At 34.2% G+C, this 18,833-nt stretch overlaps 1 protein-coding gene across 1 annotated transcript in view; it reads left to right on the top strand.

Annotated features, from left to right (window-relative positions):
• Positions 1 to 18,062, top strand: part of LOC137386558 (uncharacterized) — a 31,848-nt gene extending 13,786 nt beyond the window's left edge. The window contains exons 5-9 of the mRNA XM_068072845.1: positions 2,324 to 2,486; positions 4,731 to 4,957; positions 8,749 to 8,911; positions 17,598 to 17,824; positions 18,045 to 18,062. Coding sequence (XP_067928946.1) covers positions 2,324 to 2,486; positions 4,731 to 4,957; positions 8,749 to 8,911; positions 17,598 to 17,824; positions 18,045 to 18,062 — 798 coding nt within the window. The remainder of the gene's footprint in view (positions 1 to 2,323; positions 2,487 to 4,730; positions 4,958 to 8,748; positions 8,912 to 17,597; positions 17,825 to 18,044) is intronic.
• Positions 18,063 to 18,833: the final 771 nt, after the last annotated feature.

Raw genomic sequence — 18,833 nt, 5'->3', positions numbered from 1 at the left:
AACTTAAAACACGATATTCAAATTACAAATATTTATAAAATGTAAATTGAAATAATAACGATAATGAAACAAACTTTAAAAACCTATATTATAAACTTGATAAGTTATAACAAATTTATAAATATAATAAAAGAATGTTAATCTGTGTATATAAGTGTAAATATAAGTGAGTGAGGAATAACTGATACTTCTAATCTTACATGATAGTCCAGTAAATCTTACTGATAATCTAACATTTAATCTTATAGCAATTTTACAAATGTTTGCTATAAAATGTGAAATTAATCATTAATTACTAATTGGTAAGGTTTAAATGGAAAGATGTGTAAGTTATTGACACAAAGCGGGCACTGGTAGGAACTTTCGTGAAACATGTGTAACAACAATATTCGTCTGTTGAGGAAAGGAAATTGCGGTTGTTAATATACTATATCGCTATTAAAATGAATGTTGAATAACAAATTGAAAAATATTCATATGAACAAAGATGTTTTAAATAGAACTTAAAGAAATAAAGTAGAAGCCATAAATAAAATAATGAATGTGGAATGCAAGGTACCAAATGAGAATCAAGGAAACATACTGTAGCTGGAAAAAAGTATTCCGAGCAGCGGGAATAAGTGCAGAGCTAAATGTTGATGTGAAACTAATGGCAAGTATGATATATATATATATATATAGCATCGTTAGATATAAATGTAAAATAACACTATGTCTTTAAATTTTGAATGAAATAAAAATTGAAAGCTCAAACAAATAGCAAAGTAGTACACAGGCTACAATATTATCGCAGGTTACGTGCAAGCAATAGATATCAACAGGTTACTTGCAAGCAATAGATATTAACTCGTGAAGATGTTTCTCAGTTTCTCAATGCATGTTTGACAAGTTGGACATGTTAGCAGATATATTGCGTTCAACAGGTTTTATGTCACTCCATCGGAAAAAGAAGGCAAAATATAGGCGATATTAGCTTCGCTCGTAAAAAGGCTAAATTTATCTTCCCAAAATTCTGATAAGCCATTTGAGAAATACAACGCCAGCCTCTAGTTGAACGCCACCTGCAATTGACCGCCACTAGAAAGGGAGGGTTAAAAAATAGAGTGCCATATGGCGTTAAATTAGAGGTTTTGCGGTGCTCATTATTACTAATAGTTCAGCATATTATAATTATAAATTATAATATTAGCGTATTATAATTGTATAAATATGTTGTATTACTATTGTAATTGTATATCAAATCATTACAGTTGTAATCATTGTAGTAGAACAGACTTTATCTAGCCTACTACTTGCTTATTATTTCACATTTAAAGATATACATATATAGTTGTTTTATTTTTTCTCTAAATTTATTAGCTGCACTAAGCACTTTTCTAATGGTATTATGTTTAAAAGTTAAAATGGTAAATATGTATGTAAATGTTAAATAAAAATAAATCTTCTGTGCAAAAACTTTTATATTACTGGGCATTCACTTAGTAATAGTATACATTTTGTAAAAGGGATATTGCAAATGACGGAGATTCATTACAGATAAAAGTTGACTACTTGGCATATCGCAGATTGCCAAATAGCTTTACTAAATAGCTTATGGTTAATGTATACTTATCATATGTATATATGTATATGCATTATATTTATATGTATTCGTGTGGCGAATCGAACAGACGCATGCATTCCTGTAACTTCTTTTTAAAGACATGTAGTACAGATGATTTTATACTTTCAATTTCATCAAGTAATTTTGTAATTTTAATAAATTTTTTAACGATTTCAATAATACTTGTGCACACACCATCATGCAAAGTACATACAGGCGCACATATTTACATACATCTGTATATATATGCATCTATTTTTAGACCTTTATGCACTTGCATATGAATAATATAGGTTTATATGCCTTAACTTATCATAGCAGTCATCATCCTTTCTAATTTATGGCTAACAAAATTATATTATTGTAACTTTCTGTTGGCTGCTGATATATTGAAAGAGATGATTACTAACTTACTTGTCAACCATGTATGAACTAGAGCTGTCTAGTAGGTATAATAAGTATTTCACTATCATATTTTTATCTTGCTTTGTACTATTTCTACTGATCTCTGACTGTCTCACTGAACCTTGAAGGTTTTATTGAATTTGGGTTTAAAATCATGGCTATTGAAAATTAAAAAATAAACACATAATATACAAAGATATATAAGATTTGATCTAAAACTAACTTGTGTACTTTTTAAGATTGTTACAGGGTTATATAAAACAATCATTGTTGTCATAGTTAACTTCTAAAACTGATCTATGTTTAATTATACAGGACAGACCAAATTTAGTGTCACTTCCTGAGAGACTGACTGACGGTTTCTATGGTGGAGAAGCTTTGGTTTGGTCTTCCAAGAAGGACATGAAATTTGTTAAGCTTCAGTACTGTTCTTTAGCTGGTGCTCCTGCTAAAGACGCTGCGCCAGTAGGGGTCAGAGGTAATCACCCAATACCTTTCATGTTTTATACTTTTCACAAGTTCTAATATCTAGATGGAAGTGATGCAAAAATCAACAAGTTGGATATATTACATGTACCTACTCTAGTTTGGTTCAGTCATCAAGTTTTTGTACAGGATCATAACCGCAGCATGCATGCGTTACCATACTTTAACGAGTATCAGCTTATTTGCAGTTTAGGAGGTCCTCATTGGCTCATTAGGAGAGACGATGAACCTCTTTCCTAAAAAAGTGTTAAAATACTTTCCAAGTTTAAAGAATTAAACCGACTAAGATATAGATTGTGTACTTTGATAATTTACATTATGTGTAAGATAGATGGTACGTTTAGGAGAGGCGATACGTTTAGGAAAGGAGACACTTTTAGGAGAGGAGATATATTTAAAATAGGAGATACGTTTAAGATAGGAGATACATTTAGGAGAGGCGATACGTTTAGGAGAGGCGATGCGTTTAGGAGAGGCGATGTGTTTAGGAGAGGCGATACGTTTAGGAGAGGAGATACATTTAAAATAGGAGATACGTTTAAGATAGGAGATACGTTTAGGAGAGGCGATGCGTTTAGGAGAGGCGATGTGTTTAGGAGAGGCGATACGTTTAGGAGAGGAGATACTTTTAGGAGAGGAGATACATTTAAAATAGGAGATACGTTTAAGATAGGAGATACGTTTAGGAGAGGCGATACGTTTAGGAGAGGCGATGTGTTTAGGAGAGGCGATACGTTTAGGAGAGGAGATACTTTTAGGAGAGGAGATACATTTAAAATAGGAGATACGTTTAAGATAGGAGATACGTTTAGGAGAGGCGATACGTTTAGGAGAGGCGATGTGTTTAGGAGAGGCAACACGTTTAGGAGAGGCAATACGTTTAGGAGAGGCGATACGTTTAGGAGAGGCGATACATTTAGGAGAGGCGATACGTTTAGGAGAGGCGATGCGTTTAGGAGAGGCAATACGTTTAGGAGAGGCGATACGTTTAGGATAAGACAAATGTAAGAGATGACTTGAAAACATGGAAAATACTCAACAAGGCATGAATATATTTTGTCTAGTCACAATTAAAGTGTCCAGTTAGTCTTTGCGTTTAATGTAACTTTCAATAGTTTATTCATGCAGGATTGAGCACACTACATGTACAGTATATTCATAAGGAACTCTATTATTAAATTTCAGGTGCTGAGTTTAATGTCATTAATGGCATTACCAGCTCCAGTTTATCATGCATTGGGGCATGTAAATGCCCCAATGCATGATGAATTGAATTGATTTACTTAGAAGTTCCAGGTTATATCTACATGTAAATGCCCAAAATCATTTACAAGTTGGTCTAGCTTTGTGTATGGTTTCATAATAGTAGCCAAGTATATCTTTCATACCAACTTGTTATTAACCAACTATATGGTTGGTTTATAATGCTATCAGTTGCAGCTAAATTGTGTTTCATAAACCCGCTAACTTGCCGACATGGGCCGAAGCTTTGTTTCTTTTCCTAACAGTGCTTCCTCAAAACTAAATGGGAAAGCTAAGTGACGCGTTGAGATAAAAAAGTTTCGGTTGTAGTTATACATTTGCAAAATGACAATTGTTAATACAAGGCATTAATTACAAAAAATACTTTTGAATTTCTCTCCAACAAAAAACTAATTTTATAATAATTTATAAATTTAGCAGTGCATTGAGTGGCTAGGCTAATTTATTACAATGCGATATTTTTAACAAATGTTTGTAGATTTTACAAAACCTAAAATGACCTTCGTGGCCATATTATACTTTCAATTCTTTTGCTGTTCAATGAATCATTTAAACAGGCTTCAACATAGGCAGACATAAATTGTTGTAACAACTTATGCTGTAATACTGAAATGTATTTTAACATATTGATTTTAGTTTTTAAAAGCACAATGGGCATAATTTCGTAGACTCGGGCTATAACTATCTATATGAATAGTAAGTTATAAGTTTCGTTCACACACGCTGATAGTTCTGTAGCTTCATACAAATACAAAAAGAGCTCTTAGTAATACATTCTTTTTATTGAAAGTGAACAGACATCTTGTACATGTCCAAAAGAAAACGCAACTGAAAAGCCTGAAATGAAGCACTGCCCTAACAGTTTAAAACGTGAAATAACCTGAATGGTACATACATTCACTGCCAAGTATGGAGAATCCTGGTAAATTCATATATATGTGCAGTTATGAGATATTCTGTGGGAATGTTGCAGAGGAGATAGCTCAAGCAACTGCAAGCGGAGCGCGCATATCTATTCATCACATTCCTGGCTCTAAGTTTGATGAAGTAGTTGATGGCGATATAGCAGGTTTTGCTCGTGGTGTGAGAGTGTATCTCAATTCAGATGAAAGTCGGAGTGGTAGAGTGGAATGGATCGGCTGTAGCCATAACAGAGGATGTGATACTCTTGAAACAGACTTTATCGTCGGTATAAAAATGGTATGTATAACCTTTTATTGCCATTTGTGATCATCTACCAAATGATGCTTTTTATTACATGCGAAAAACACAACGAACAAACAGAAATCAAGAAATATTAAGTGAGTTGAACAAATGTGTTTTAAAAGTTGGTAATTTATTAGCATTGCGGAGGAGTCAGGATAGTAAATTGAAGGTTGTAGTAACAGAAAGTTCATAAACTGAAACATATGATGGTGGATGTAGTATGTTGGTGTCACGAAATAGAAAGCGATGTTTGTCATGCGTGTAGAAGGATAAATACAAATATTGGTATATGGTTAGTTTGTTATACTTGCTAAGTATGTTTATGTAAACTAAGTTGTTTTACCTAGAGATTCTTAATATACTGTAATTTTCTTGTATATTCCCTTTTTTCCTCTCACTTCTGTTAAATTTTGGCTAGTGCCTTGTAGGACAAAAAAGCATCAACTGTTCTAATAGATAGATCAAATGGATCTGAATCTGACATTTTAAAAAGCTATTTTTATACAGTTCAATGTTGTTGTGCATGTTTCTATGTTAGCTTGCGAGGTTTCTCATAATCACTTTATTATTTTGAGCTGTTAGCTCAAAGTGTTGCACCACTTTAAAGATGAATGACTATTATTTTTATATGTAAAAATGGTTTTAAAGGAACACAAGGTAAAGTCAATTTTCACCCTCCCGAGCATTACTTTATCCCAATCTGTCACAAGTAGTTACACACTGCTCGAGCAGTCATGTGATTTTAAAATTTAGGTGTGGTGTTGGTGTTCACAGTGTTTGTTTGAACTGTGGAATTTATTGAAATACTTGTTTGATGTTTAAGCCATTCAAGTCATATTCTAAGCCGTTATCTGGTCTGGAAATGATATTCAATGATGTTGTGAATACAACCATTCTCATCAATTGCATAAAATGCTTTTGTCATCACACAAACTGAATTGTCTGTGATTATTTGAAAGGCTTTTAAAAACCAGGCAATAGTGACATTAACATTGAGGCTCTGCCTAGGGTGGCATTTGCTCTGTGTTTTAGACCACAGGCTATGAACGTGTTCTACCTTTAGCATAGCGCTATTATATAGGTAGTCCCTTCCACAGAAAATTACAGTCATTCATATAAGTACTCAGCGATGGACATCGGAATGAGATGCCAGATAACATGTCAGATAACATTTTTGCTCATAGTATCCACTTGTAAGAAATTAACAAAAACTGTCAGCTACAGCTAGTTGAAGTGAAGTTTGGTGCAAAAGACAATGTATCTGCTGTTGTGTAGTTTTGAGCGATGACAAGTGTGAATGTGCTTTACCAAGATTATGGAGAAACACACTTACATCACGCATCAATCTTGATCTCAATAAAGTTTCTTACTACACTATATTCTTTTCTCAAATTTACTTTATACTGTCACCTTGTGATGATAAAACAAAAAGTTATGATATTTTGCAGGTATGACTTATTTAAGATTAGTTTGATGATATTAGTACTGATACAATATAAAATTCAATATTGTTTATAACAAGAACTTTTTTCTAGATTCGCTGTTGAAAACTTTAAAATGAATTATTGTTAACAAATATTTATAAGTTTTGACTATATAAGTTAAAGTTTTTGTACAATAATGATATAAATAATTGCTACACTCTAACATTATGCCAAACGAGCTTGAAAATGAGGCTACGCAACGTTTATGTAACATTGTCACATTTCTTTTATTTCTATTTAAACTAGAAATTCTCCTGTCATACAGCCCACGACCAAAGTGATAATGGAAAAAGAAAGGGTACTGCTGGTTGAGAAATGCAATATTAGCAGTCAAATGGCACTGCAGTGCAATAGGAGAACTGCAATGGTAGCTGTAATGTACTGGGTGTTATTATGTACAACAAACAGCAATAATGAATGGAAAAGATTATATGTGTATATCTCTCCCCTACAATGGGAGAAATGCAATATTAGAAGTAAAATGGCAAGCTGCTGTGTACTATACACAGGCTGGGGGGCTGTATATCATTGGTCATAGCAACCAATATCAAGAAGTTGTGATATTTATCTAGATTTCTGTATTTACATGTATATCTAAAAATTATGCTGAATTTAAAAATCTAAACAGACTTTAGTTGGTTGTCATAAAAATAGATGTATATCTATAAGCAAATGTAGACCTATTACTTAATTTTGCTGATATTAAAAACGGCTTGGCAGTACCGCGATCTTATAAAATCGAATAATTATTCTTACAATTAAGTATTGTAATAATCTTATAAGAATCGTTAGAAAAATATCATCGTCATTTCCTTTACTTTCACTGCTTTGGACATCAGTTGGAATACCAAAGTACTCATTATAAGTGTCCAGAATGTCCAATAGTCCGGTAGAATCGGCAAAAAAGAAACGATTACTTTTCAGTACTTCTACGTTAATTACAGAAATCTTCGGCAATTGGACAATGCCATAGACTGGTGAAATGTTCACGTTTTTCTCATGAAATGCGCACAACTTAATAGTTCTACTCTCTGTCGCACGGCCTTATCGACGTTTTGTTGGCCGGTATTAATTTTGATTAAAAAAGGCTTGTCAGGTTTTAATAACGATTTTAGGCCTAGTTAATCTGTGTATTCATGTATAATCCTATCAGATGGGTTAGTTTTAAGATATTGTGTCAACTTTTCAAAGACTTGATAACATATTTAAATAGGTTTATGTGTTTTGTATCATTATTATACTTAAACGACTCTACACAAAAATGGTTAAATTTTTTGATGGGATTTCGGTAAAAGGGTTTAGTAGCGGCCATTGACGGATAGTTTTTCGGGAGTTGTGTGTGCATATGCATTTATCACAAAGCTCCCAAACAATCGCTTCGCTTGTGTTTGGTCGTGGGATTATGTTTAAATGGCACATTATGAAATGCATTTTGGGGAGCTAATATTAATACAAAATAAAGTTTCAAAAACATTCACTTAACAATAAGAAAGTAAGTTTTATGCGTTAATAAAACATTTTAGTCGAGAAAGCCTAGTTCTAAACTGGTGCCGCTTGCTGGTCATTGTTGACTGTTAATGACTCACTGATGTCTAATGCGCGATCTAGGTGATCTCGAATCTGCATATGCTGAGCTCTTTATTTTAATCTCATTTGATGACCACTATACTATTGGTTTTAGTTTTAAAAATAAAGTGAAAACTTTACATGTAAAATTACTTTGTTCCAATACATCCTTTATTTTTGTTAAATACTTGGTATTCTAATAATTTGCTGCAGAGTTTTAAAAACAGTGATAAATGCTTAAATAGTCAAACATTGCATTAAAGCAAAGACAATATACTATATACAATTATATTAAAAGACAAGTGTGAAAGCTTAAAACTTGAAAACGAATTGCTCGATTTAGTCTTTACCTATGTTCAATGGTGAGACCTTTACCTATGTTCAATGGTGAGACCTTTACCTATGTTCAATGGTGAGACCTTTACCTATGTTCAATGGTGAGACCTTTACCTATGTTCAATGGTGAGACCTTTACCTATGTTCAATGGTGAGACCTTTACCTATGTTCAATGGTGAGACCTTTACCTATGTTCAATGGTGAGACCTTTACCTATGTTCAATGGTGAGACCTTTACCTATGTTCAATGGTGAGACCTTTACCTATGTTCAATGGTGAGACCTTTGTCGTTAAAAGTGTGCTGCTTGTATTTGTCATTTTACTGGAGCAGGCAGCTTCTTATGTAGGTTTGCAATCAACTGTCTTATTGTCTGAGCTCTGTCAATCTGTTTAAATAGGATAAACCGGAGCAAGATTCAGTTCCTGAGGGACTGACTAATGGTTTCTATGAAGGAGAAGATTTGGTTCAGTCTTCCAAGAAGGACATGAAATTTATTAAGCTTCAATACTGTTCTTTAGCAGGGGCTTCTGCTAGAGACACTGGGCCAGTAGGGGACACAGGTAATTACCCCTACCTTTCATATTTTATAACAACTGCCTCGAGGCCGTTGTTAACATCAACTTTCGCTATATTTTTCTTTTTAATTTGTTGTAGTTGGTTTAATAACAACCGATTTGGTTTGAAAGTCTTCCAGCCAAGCGGTTGAATGGTATCAACAGCTCTAGTGTGAATATTTTCATCTAAAAAGTATTGAGAAAAGCTCATAAACAAACTAACTAACACACAACCTAGCATAAATAGATTATATTACGGATACATAGAGCAACCTGCTTGCTTTACTGGGGAGACCTCTGAAGTATGAGTCTGAACACAGGCTAGAATTAGCTACAGTATATATGCAGCGTGTCTTGGCTGCGTTTTAGTAGTAATTGTCCACTTTTGTGTAAACTAACGAGTTCTGAACAATGTATACACCGTAAAACTTCTCATAGAACGGCACCGCACTCTTTTTTCCGTCCCTTCCTCTATAGTGGCAGTCAATTGGAGGTGGCGTTCAAATAGATGTGGCATTCAATTAAAGGTTTAACGGTAGATGTACCTCTACTTTTAAAGTAGTTACTTATTGACATGTAACAAGAATGCTCACTGTTACTAAAGTCTCAATACGTAAATGTTTTCTTTTAATTTCTAGAGTGGACAGTTGAAAAAACTGCTGAAGGTCTTCCAGTGAAATGATCAGTTTCTTGATAACGGATTAGTGTTATGATAAAGGATTAGTGTTATGATACAGGATTAGTGCTATGACAAAGGATTAGTGGTATGGCAAAAGATTAGTGTTATGACAAAGGATTAGTGTTATGACAAAGGATTAGTGTTATGATAAAGATTAGTGTTTTGACAAAGGATTAGTGGTATGGCAAAGGATTAGTGTTATGACAAAGGATTAGTGTTATGACAAAGGATTAGTGTTATGACAAAGGATTAGTGTTATGATAAAGGATTAGTGCTATGACAAAGAATTAGTGTTATGATAAAGGATTAGTGCTATGACAAAGAATTAGTATTATGATAAAGGATTAGTGCTATGACAAAGATTAGTGTTTTGACAAAGGATTAGTGTTATGATAAAGGATTTGTGTCATGAGAAAGGATTAGTGTCATGGTACAGGACTAGTGTCACGATAAAGCATTAGAGTTTATCACATTAAACTAAGCTACCTAGAAAAGACTGGGTGTCATCTCATTTCGATATGTGTGTTGAGACCTGCCGCTATGCTGAGTACTTCTCTATATCTGGGTTACAATAAATACCTACTCTCAATAACCTTATCTTTCACTCATGCACACAAAACATAGTGACCTTCACCCTAGTGACAAAGAACTTCTATAGATTTTAGAGAATTTCTTAAAGCATATAGTTGTTCATCAGTAATTTTTCTTTAATATTGCAGAGCAAACAGCCCAAACAACTGCCTCCGGTCGTCACATAAAAATTTATCATTCTCGTGGCTCAAAGTTTGATGAAGTAGTTGGTGATGGCCTATCAGGTTTCGCAGCTGATGTGAGAGTTTACCTTAATTCAGACAATAGACAGGGAGGTACAGTGAAATGGATCGGCTGTTACCACCAACAAGCACCTGTGACCTATGAACCAGATTTCATCGTTGGAATAAAATTTGTAAGCGCATACAGCTTATACAGTTAGCTTATATATTCACTTATGCTCTCAGTATGCATACACCATGCTAAGATGTTTAAAGATTTGAATTGACAAGACTTGATCGCGGTTAAAACGATTCAAGAAGATTCAAGTGAGAGTGCGATTACGACGTCTATACATGTAGTTGCATTTTGGCAAAGAGACCGACAGAATGGAGACGTGTAATGCTGTAACATGAATGCAGTAGCCGATAACAATAACGAGATAGACAAGCTGCCACCCAACTGGTGCCATCATTTTGGCATATGTTTCTCTTCTGAGTATTTTGACTGCGATCAAGTTTTGTCGATTTTAATCTTGAAACATCCTGGCAGTCACATCAACTCAAACATCAAAAACGATTGCAAATGATAGCAAAATACCAATACTTTCTCATAAAATCTACTAAAATTTTGGTGAGGTCATCATTAAGACTAATATGTTGATCAGTACAAAACTGAAAACGGATAAAGTACCTTTTTTGGAAATCTTCACCATGAATTCAGTCTGTATTGTGCTTGCATAGGTTTGCCAATTCTAAGTCAGAGTTGTCAATACTTGCCATTACAAATCATATAGGTATACTGAGTAAGCCAACTAACATAATGCTGCATTATACATGTGAAACTATACTCTGTGTCGTCAGCTGACCACTTTTTTAGTTTTCTTGAAAAATCTATATCGATAAATATCACTGTCATTGTGGGGGTCCGTTAGTCCGCCAAAACGCTACACATTTCCACATACATGTATTTTAGCCAATTTTATCCAAACTTTACAAGCGTATGCTCCGTGCTATCCGACAGGTTGCTAAAAACATTTGGTCTCAAAACTCAATGCGGTTCAGGTGAACCAGTTTTTAAACACTCACAAAATGCAAATACAAAAAAAGAAATCAGGCTTACTGCAAGCCCGGCAGTAAGTTGGAAGGCAGTCGATTATTTTAACTGATGTAATGAAAATGACCATGATTAGTTCATTATATTGCAAGTAGCTTGTATGGTTTAATAGTAAGCCCGTTGCCTCTAGAACTTGAAGCGCCGATTTCAAATCCAGTACAAAGCGCATGTGTTTTTTGTAAACTTTATCGCTCTAGCTGGACAGACGAACAGACACTCAGATTTATATAATCAGATAGTTCTACAGTTTTGAAAAGCGGATGATTAGTGCAGTTGGTGGAGTGTCGGTAAATGAAGTGGAATGTCGTGAGTTCGAGACCCATACGAAGGAATCTTTTATGAAGCACCTTAGTTACAGTCTGAGTCAATGAAGTGGAATGTCATGAGTTCGAGACCCATACGAAGGAATCTTTTATGAAGCACCTTAGTTACAGTCTGAGTCAATGAAGTGCAATGTCATGAGTTCGAGACCCATACGAAGGAATCTTTTATGAAGCACCTTAGTTCCAGTCTGAGTCAATGAAGTGCAATGTCATGAGTTCGAGACCCATACGAAGGAATCTTTTATGAAGCACCTTAATTACAGCTGAGTCAATGAAGTGGAATGTCATGAGTTCGAGACCCATACAAAGGAATATTTTATGAAGCATCTTAGTTACAGTCTGTATCATTTCTTCACTGCGATGGTTTCAAGGGAAATTACTATATCAGAGTTTTATAAGTTCAAGTAATCCACTCACTACTACTCAATACTTAGCAGAATAATCTTTACTTTAGTATAATATCAGTGTTTGTCATTAGTCTGTTAGTTATGGCTACTATTGTTTAAGAATGAAAATCCGCTTTGCACTGGATTTGGACTCAGAACCTCCAGATCTGCGAGCAGTCATGCTGAACCACTAGGCTAAGCGGCTATATTGCTATACAATAGATTAATTGTGGCCATAGTCATGACATTGATTAAAACACTCACGCTTCAAACACTTGGGAAAATACTATCGGTTATTACTAGCATGCTTGAAAATCCTGATTGCGCGAGAGATCATTACTCTTAACGTAATGATTATCAAGCTGGCTTCAGACATGACTCCTTTTATTGTTAAGATTTAGATTAGCTCAAGTTACTAGCTCAAGTTACTCAAATTAATTGGGTAATTATATTATTACCTGTGCAATGCCGGGCATTCATCTAATATTTGCTATAATAAGAGAGGTGTTTCATGACATTAAAAAGATTTTGCTTGAAAGAAGGCTTATAAGAGCATACTGCCGGAGCTCCATACATTACGTACAGCTTATTTAATGTGAAAAAGCAGACCAACTATAAGCAACGTTGAGCTTAGCTGGAAATCATAGAACTTTTGTTTTCTATATAAATTCTATATAAAGATCTCTCTGACTAGAAACTCAAGAATTTGCCTTTCCACTGAAAGCATTAAGTACAATTTCCCCAGTAAAGCATTCATGGATTGTTGCCATGAAAGCAGTGTAGCATTAAAAATCTGCAGGCAACAATGCTTGCTGCTAGTAATTTATATAGCCTAGGACACTTTTATTTCGCTAGTATTTAGTTTCGTGAGTAGCACACAGAGTAAAAATTCGCTGCAACTTAATTTCGCAGCTCTGATGAGTGCGAAAATAGTGATGTGAAAAGAAATGCAATGAAACAAACAGATTAGATTCCTCAGGTCCAGTTCGCTAGTAAGCAAAAATTTTCAATTTGGGACCAGTTTGTATTTGTAAACCGCAGGTTGAAATGTGTGGGTTAGATCGATAATTGCGGCCATTTGTTCTTTGGACTATCAATGACGTCTAGGTCCCTCTCGCTGTGACTCTCACATGTCTTTCACACTCAAGTCCCAAGAAGACCAACAACAAACTTCACAACCAGTACTGTATAACATGGTTGGACCTTGGGAGGACTGTTATTGTTTTTGGATGGTACCACCACACACGAAAATTATATGCATTTCTAATATGACGATTTTATTGTGGATATAAATGAACAAAGCTATTTAATTTCGCGTTTTCGCTCGTTCGTTATGATAGTTTAGTTTCACTTATGAAATTTTCGCGAGAGGATGACTCCTCGACAATGCAAAAGTTAGATGACGCGAATACATAAGTGTCCTAGGGTATATATACTAGCTGTACTACCCGGCATTGCCTGGTTAATAAAAAAGTCTTTGGACAGAAAATTGGTTTGTATTTAACATATTGCAACATTTGCCATTCTAACTTTCAAACTGCATATCATGAGAAAATATTTTATGGATAGCTTTTGATGGAACAATAACCTCATGATATGAAGTTTATAAATTAGAATGGCAAATGTTGTTATTTGTTAAATACGAATCGGTTTTCTGGCCAAAGGCTTTTTTATTACCCGGGCAACGCCGGGTAGCACAGCTAGTCTGTGTATATAAGTGTAAATATAAGAGAGTGAGGAATAACTGATACTTCTAATCTTACATGATAGTCCAGTAAATCTTACTGATAATCTTTTAGATATTTGTTGTAAAATGTGATAGGATAATGAATAATGTTTAAACTTAAAACACGATATTCAAATTACAAATATTTATAAAATGTAAATTGAAATAATAACGATAACGAAACAAACTTTAAAAACCTATATAATAAACTTGATAAGTTATAACAAATTTATAAATATAATAAAAGAATGTTAATCTGTGTATATAAATGTAATTATAAGTGAGTGAGGAATGACTGATACTTCTAATCTTACACAATAGTCCAACAAATCTTACAGATAATCTAACATAATTATAATCTTATAGCAATTTTACAAATGTTTGCTATAAAATGTGAATTAATCATGAATTACTAATTGGTAAGGTTTAAATAGAAAGATGTTTATGTTATTGACACAAAGTGGTCACTGGTAGAAACTTTCGTGAAAAATGTGTGTAACAGCTCAATATTCGTCTGTTGAGGAAAGGAAATTGCGGTTGTTAATATACTATATCGCTATTAAAATAAATGTTGAATAATAAATTGGAAATTATTCATATGAACAAAGATGTTTTAAATAAAACTTAAAGAAATAACGTAGAAGCCATAAATAAAATAATGAATGTGGAACGCAAGGTACCAAATGAGATTCAAGGAAACATACTGTAACTGGGAAAAAGTATTCCGAGCAGCTGGAATAAATAAGTGCAGAACTAAATGTTGATGTGAAACTAATGGCAAGTATGATATATATATAGTTGAAGTGAAGTTTGGTCCAAAAGGCAATGTATCTGCTGTTGTTTAGTTTTGAGCGATGACAAGTGTGAATGTGCTTTACCAAGATTATGGAGAAACACACTTACATCACGCATCAATCTTGATCTCAATAAAGTTCCTTGCTACACTATATTCTTTTCTCAAATTTACCTTATACTGTCACCTTGTGATGATAAAACAAAAAGTTATGATATTTTGCAGGTATGACTTATTTAAGGTTAGTTTGACGATATTAGTATCGCTACAATATAAAATTCGACACTGTTTATAACAAGAACTTTTTTCTAAAATAGGCTGTTGACAACTTTGAAATGAATTATTGCTAACAAATATTTTATAAGTTTTGACTATAGAAGTTAAAGTTTTTGTATAATAATGATATAAAAAATTGCTACACTCTAACATTATGCCAAACAAGCTTGTAAATGAGGCTATGCAACGAAAAAGAAAGAAAAAAGAAACGATTACTTTTCAGTACTTCTACGTTAATTACAGAAACCTTCGGCAATTAGACAATGCCATAGACTAGTGAAATGTGCCCGATTTTCTCGTGAAATACGCATGACTTCATGGTTCTACTTTGTGTTGCACGGCCTTATCGGCGTTTCGTTGGCCGATCTTAATTTTGATTAAAAACGGCTTGTCAGGTTTTAATAACGATTTTAGGCCAAGTTAATCTGTCTGTTCATGTATAATCCGATCAGACGGGTTAGTTTTAGGATATTGTGTCAACTTGTGAAAGATTTGATAACATATTTAAATAGGTTTGTATGAGTTTTGTATCATTATTATACTTAAACGACTCTACACAAAAATGGTTAAATTTTTTGATGGGATTTCGGTAAAAGGGTTTAGTAGCGGCCATTGACGGATAGTTTTTCGGGAGTTGTGTGTGCATATGCATTTATCACAAAGCTCCCAAACAATCGCTTCGCTTGTGTTTGGTCGTGGGATTATGTTTAAATGGCACATTATGAAATGCATTTTGGGGTGCTAATATTAATACCAAGTAAAGTTTCAAAAATATTCACTTAACAATAAGAAAGTAAGTTTTATGCGTTAATGAAACATTTTAGTCGAGAAAGTCAAGTTATAAACTGGTGCCGCTTGCTGGTCATTGTTGACTGTTAATGACTCACTGATGTCTAATGCGAGATCTAGCCGATCTCAAATCTGCATATGCATATGCTGAGTTCTTCATTTTAATCTCATTTGATGACCACTATACTATTGGTTTTTGTTTTAAAAATAAAGTGAAAAACTTAACATGTAAAATTACTTTGTTCCAATACATCCTTTATTTTTGTTAAATAGTTGGTATTGTAATAATTTGCTGCAGAGTTTTAAAAACAGTGATAAATGCTTAAATAGTCAAACATTGCATTAAAACAAAGACAATATACTATGTAAAATTATATTAAAAGACAAGTGTGAAAACTTAAAACTTGAAAATGACTTGCTCGATTTGGTCTTTACCTATGTTCAATGGTGAGACCTTTACCTATGTTCAATGGTGAGACCTTTACCTATGTTCAATGGTGAGACCTTTACCTATGTTCAATGGTGAGACCTTTACCTATGTTCAATGGTGAGACCTTAACCTATGTTCAATGGTGAGACCTTTACCTATGTTCAATGGTGAGACCTTTACCTATGTTCAATGGTGAGACCTTTACCTATGTTCAATGGTGAGACCTTTACCTATGTTCAATGGTGAGACCTTTACCTATGTTCAATGGTGAGACCTTTACCTATGTTCAATGGTGAGACCTTTACCTATGTTCAATGGTGAGACCTTTACCTATGTTCAATGGTGCATGAGACCTTTACCTATGTTCAATGGTGAGACCTTTACCTATGTTCAATGGTGAGACCTTTACCTATGTTCAATGGTGAGACCTTTGTCGTTGAAAGTGTGTTGCTTGTATTTGTCATTTTTACTGGAGCTGGCAGCTTCTTATATAGGTTTGCTATTAACTGTCTTATTGTCTGAGCACTGTTAATCTGTTTAAACAGGATAAACCAGAGCAAGATTCAGTTCCTGAGGGACTGACTGACGGTTTCTATGAAGGAGAAGATTTGGTTCGGTCTTCCAAGAAGGACATGAAATTTATCAAGCTTCAATACTGCTCTTTAGCTGATGCTCCTGCTAGAGATGCTGGGCGAGTAGGGGACACAGGTAATTACACCTAGCTTTCATATTTTATAAACACGGCCTAGAGGCCATGACATTAACTTTTGCTGTATTTTTCTTTTTAATTTGTTGTAGTTGGTTTAATAACAACTGATTTGGTTTGAAAGTCTTCCAGCCAAGCTTGAAAGTCTTCCAGCCAAGCGATTGAATGGTATCGACAGTTATTGTGTGAATATGTTCATTTAAAAAGTATTGATAAAAGCTCATGAACAAACTAACTAACACACAACCTAGCATAAATAGAATATATTACGGATTCACAGTGCAAGCTACTTGCTTCACTGGGGAACCTCTGAAGTATGAGTCTGAGCACAGGCTAGTAATTGCTACATATGCAGCGTGTTTTGGCTGCGTTTTGCAAAGCTTCTTTATTTTCTTATGATGTCATCCTTGAGTCTTGGACAGTTTGGCTCTTGGATGCTAGATTGCTAGGAGTAATTGTCCACTTTTGTGTAAACTAGCGAGTTCTGAACGATGTATATACCGTAAAACCTCTCATTGAACCCCACCGCACACTTTTTTTCAACCCTTCCTCTATAGTGGCAGTCAAATAGAGGTGGTGTTCAAATAGATGTAGCATTCAATTAAAGGTTTCACGGTATATGTACTTCTACTTCTAAAGTAGTTACTTATTGGCATGTAACAAGAGTAGTCGCTGTTACAAAAGTCTCAATACGTAAATTTTTTCTTTTAATTTTTAGAGTGGACAGTTGAAAAAACTGCTGATGGCCTTCCAGTGAAAACTTGGCACTCTCCTGGCTCCAAATATGATGAAGCAGTCGGTGATGGTCTAAGAGGCTTTGCTGTTGGCGTAAAAGTCTGCCTTCTTTCGGACAAGAGTCGAAGTGGTACAGTGAAATGGATTGGCTGCCATCACAACCAGGCGCCTGAAACACCTGAAGCAAATTTCATTGTTGGCGTAAAACTGGCGAGTGGCTGTTTCTATAATATTTACAGATCAGTTTATCATTGGAGTACTTGGAGAGTTTGTATTCATGTAGTATGGTATTAAAAGGGCAATCATCTGATGCATCGCTAATCCTATGGTATTATATATGTCTACTCTATTGCATCATTTATATTCGCTATTAAACCATGCTGAACATTAGGTTTAGAGAAAATATTGCGCTAATGGTTCTGTGCTACAGGTGTTTTATATGTGTTAATCTAATGTTGGGTCAACAAGCACCTTAATAATTGGTTACCAAAATTGTGTTTACTGTAAGATTGTTCAATTTGGCCTCTAATATTCAATGGTGAGACCTCTATCATTGAAAGTGTGCTGCTAAGGAAGTACGATGTGTGCATGTAAAATGCGCAACAATAGTTCACATCCGACATAATGAGTCTGATTTAGTTCATAAAAGATTCAGGATTCAAATAAAACTATTTGCCATGGTTTTACTGAGGAATGTAAATGAGTCAGATGCCTAGTTTGTTAGTGGTGAAAATACAGAGTATGGGACCTGCCTACTCTTATAGTATAATTTGTAAATAACTTCAGCGTGTCTGTGTTATCAGTGCTTAATATACATAATATATTTCGTACATTTTTGTGTAAAAACTTGGAGCTCTAAAATAAGGTTAATAGAATAATAATCAGTAAGAAAGGGTTTTCATTGTTACACTTAAACTTTAAGACACACGAACTGAAGTATAGGCTAGACAATGGTTAAGATCACTGGTTCAGTGAGCTATATAAATTACTTACTCTAGATATAATTTAAATTGATTTGAATTTACATCGTTTTATTATTTATACTTTTTTTTTTAGTTTCAACTTTTTGTTATTTACAAAATTTTAAAGTTTTGAGAAATTTACTAAAAATTTGAGGTTTTATGTCTAAAGCTTCAAATGTAGCAGTGATCTCATAAGTCAAAGTTTATCTCAACTCTGTAAAAAAGTAATGTGAGAGGATGGCTTTGTGTATTTTATG

The sequence above is a fragment of the Watersipora subatra genome, chromosome 1, assembly GCF_963576615.1.
Source record: "Watersipora subatra chromosome 1, tzWatSuba1.1, whole genome shotgun sequence".
NCBI classification, from domain to species: Eukaryota; Metazoa; Bryozoa; class Gymnolaemata; order Cheilostomatida; family Watersiporidae; genus Watersipora; species Watersipora subatra.
Note: the sequence above shows the minus strand (reverse complement) of the source record. Positions and strands in the feature narration are given on the sequence as shown.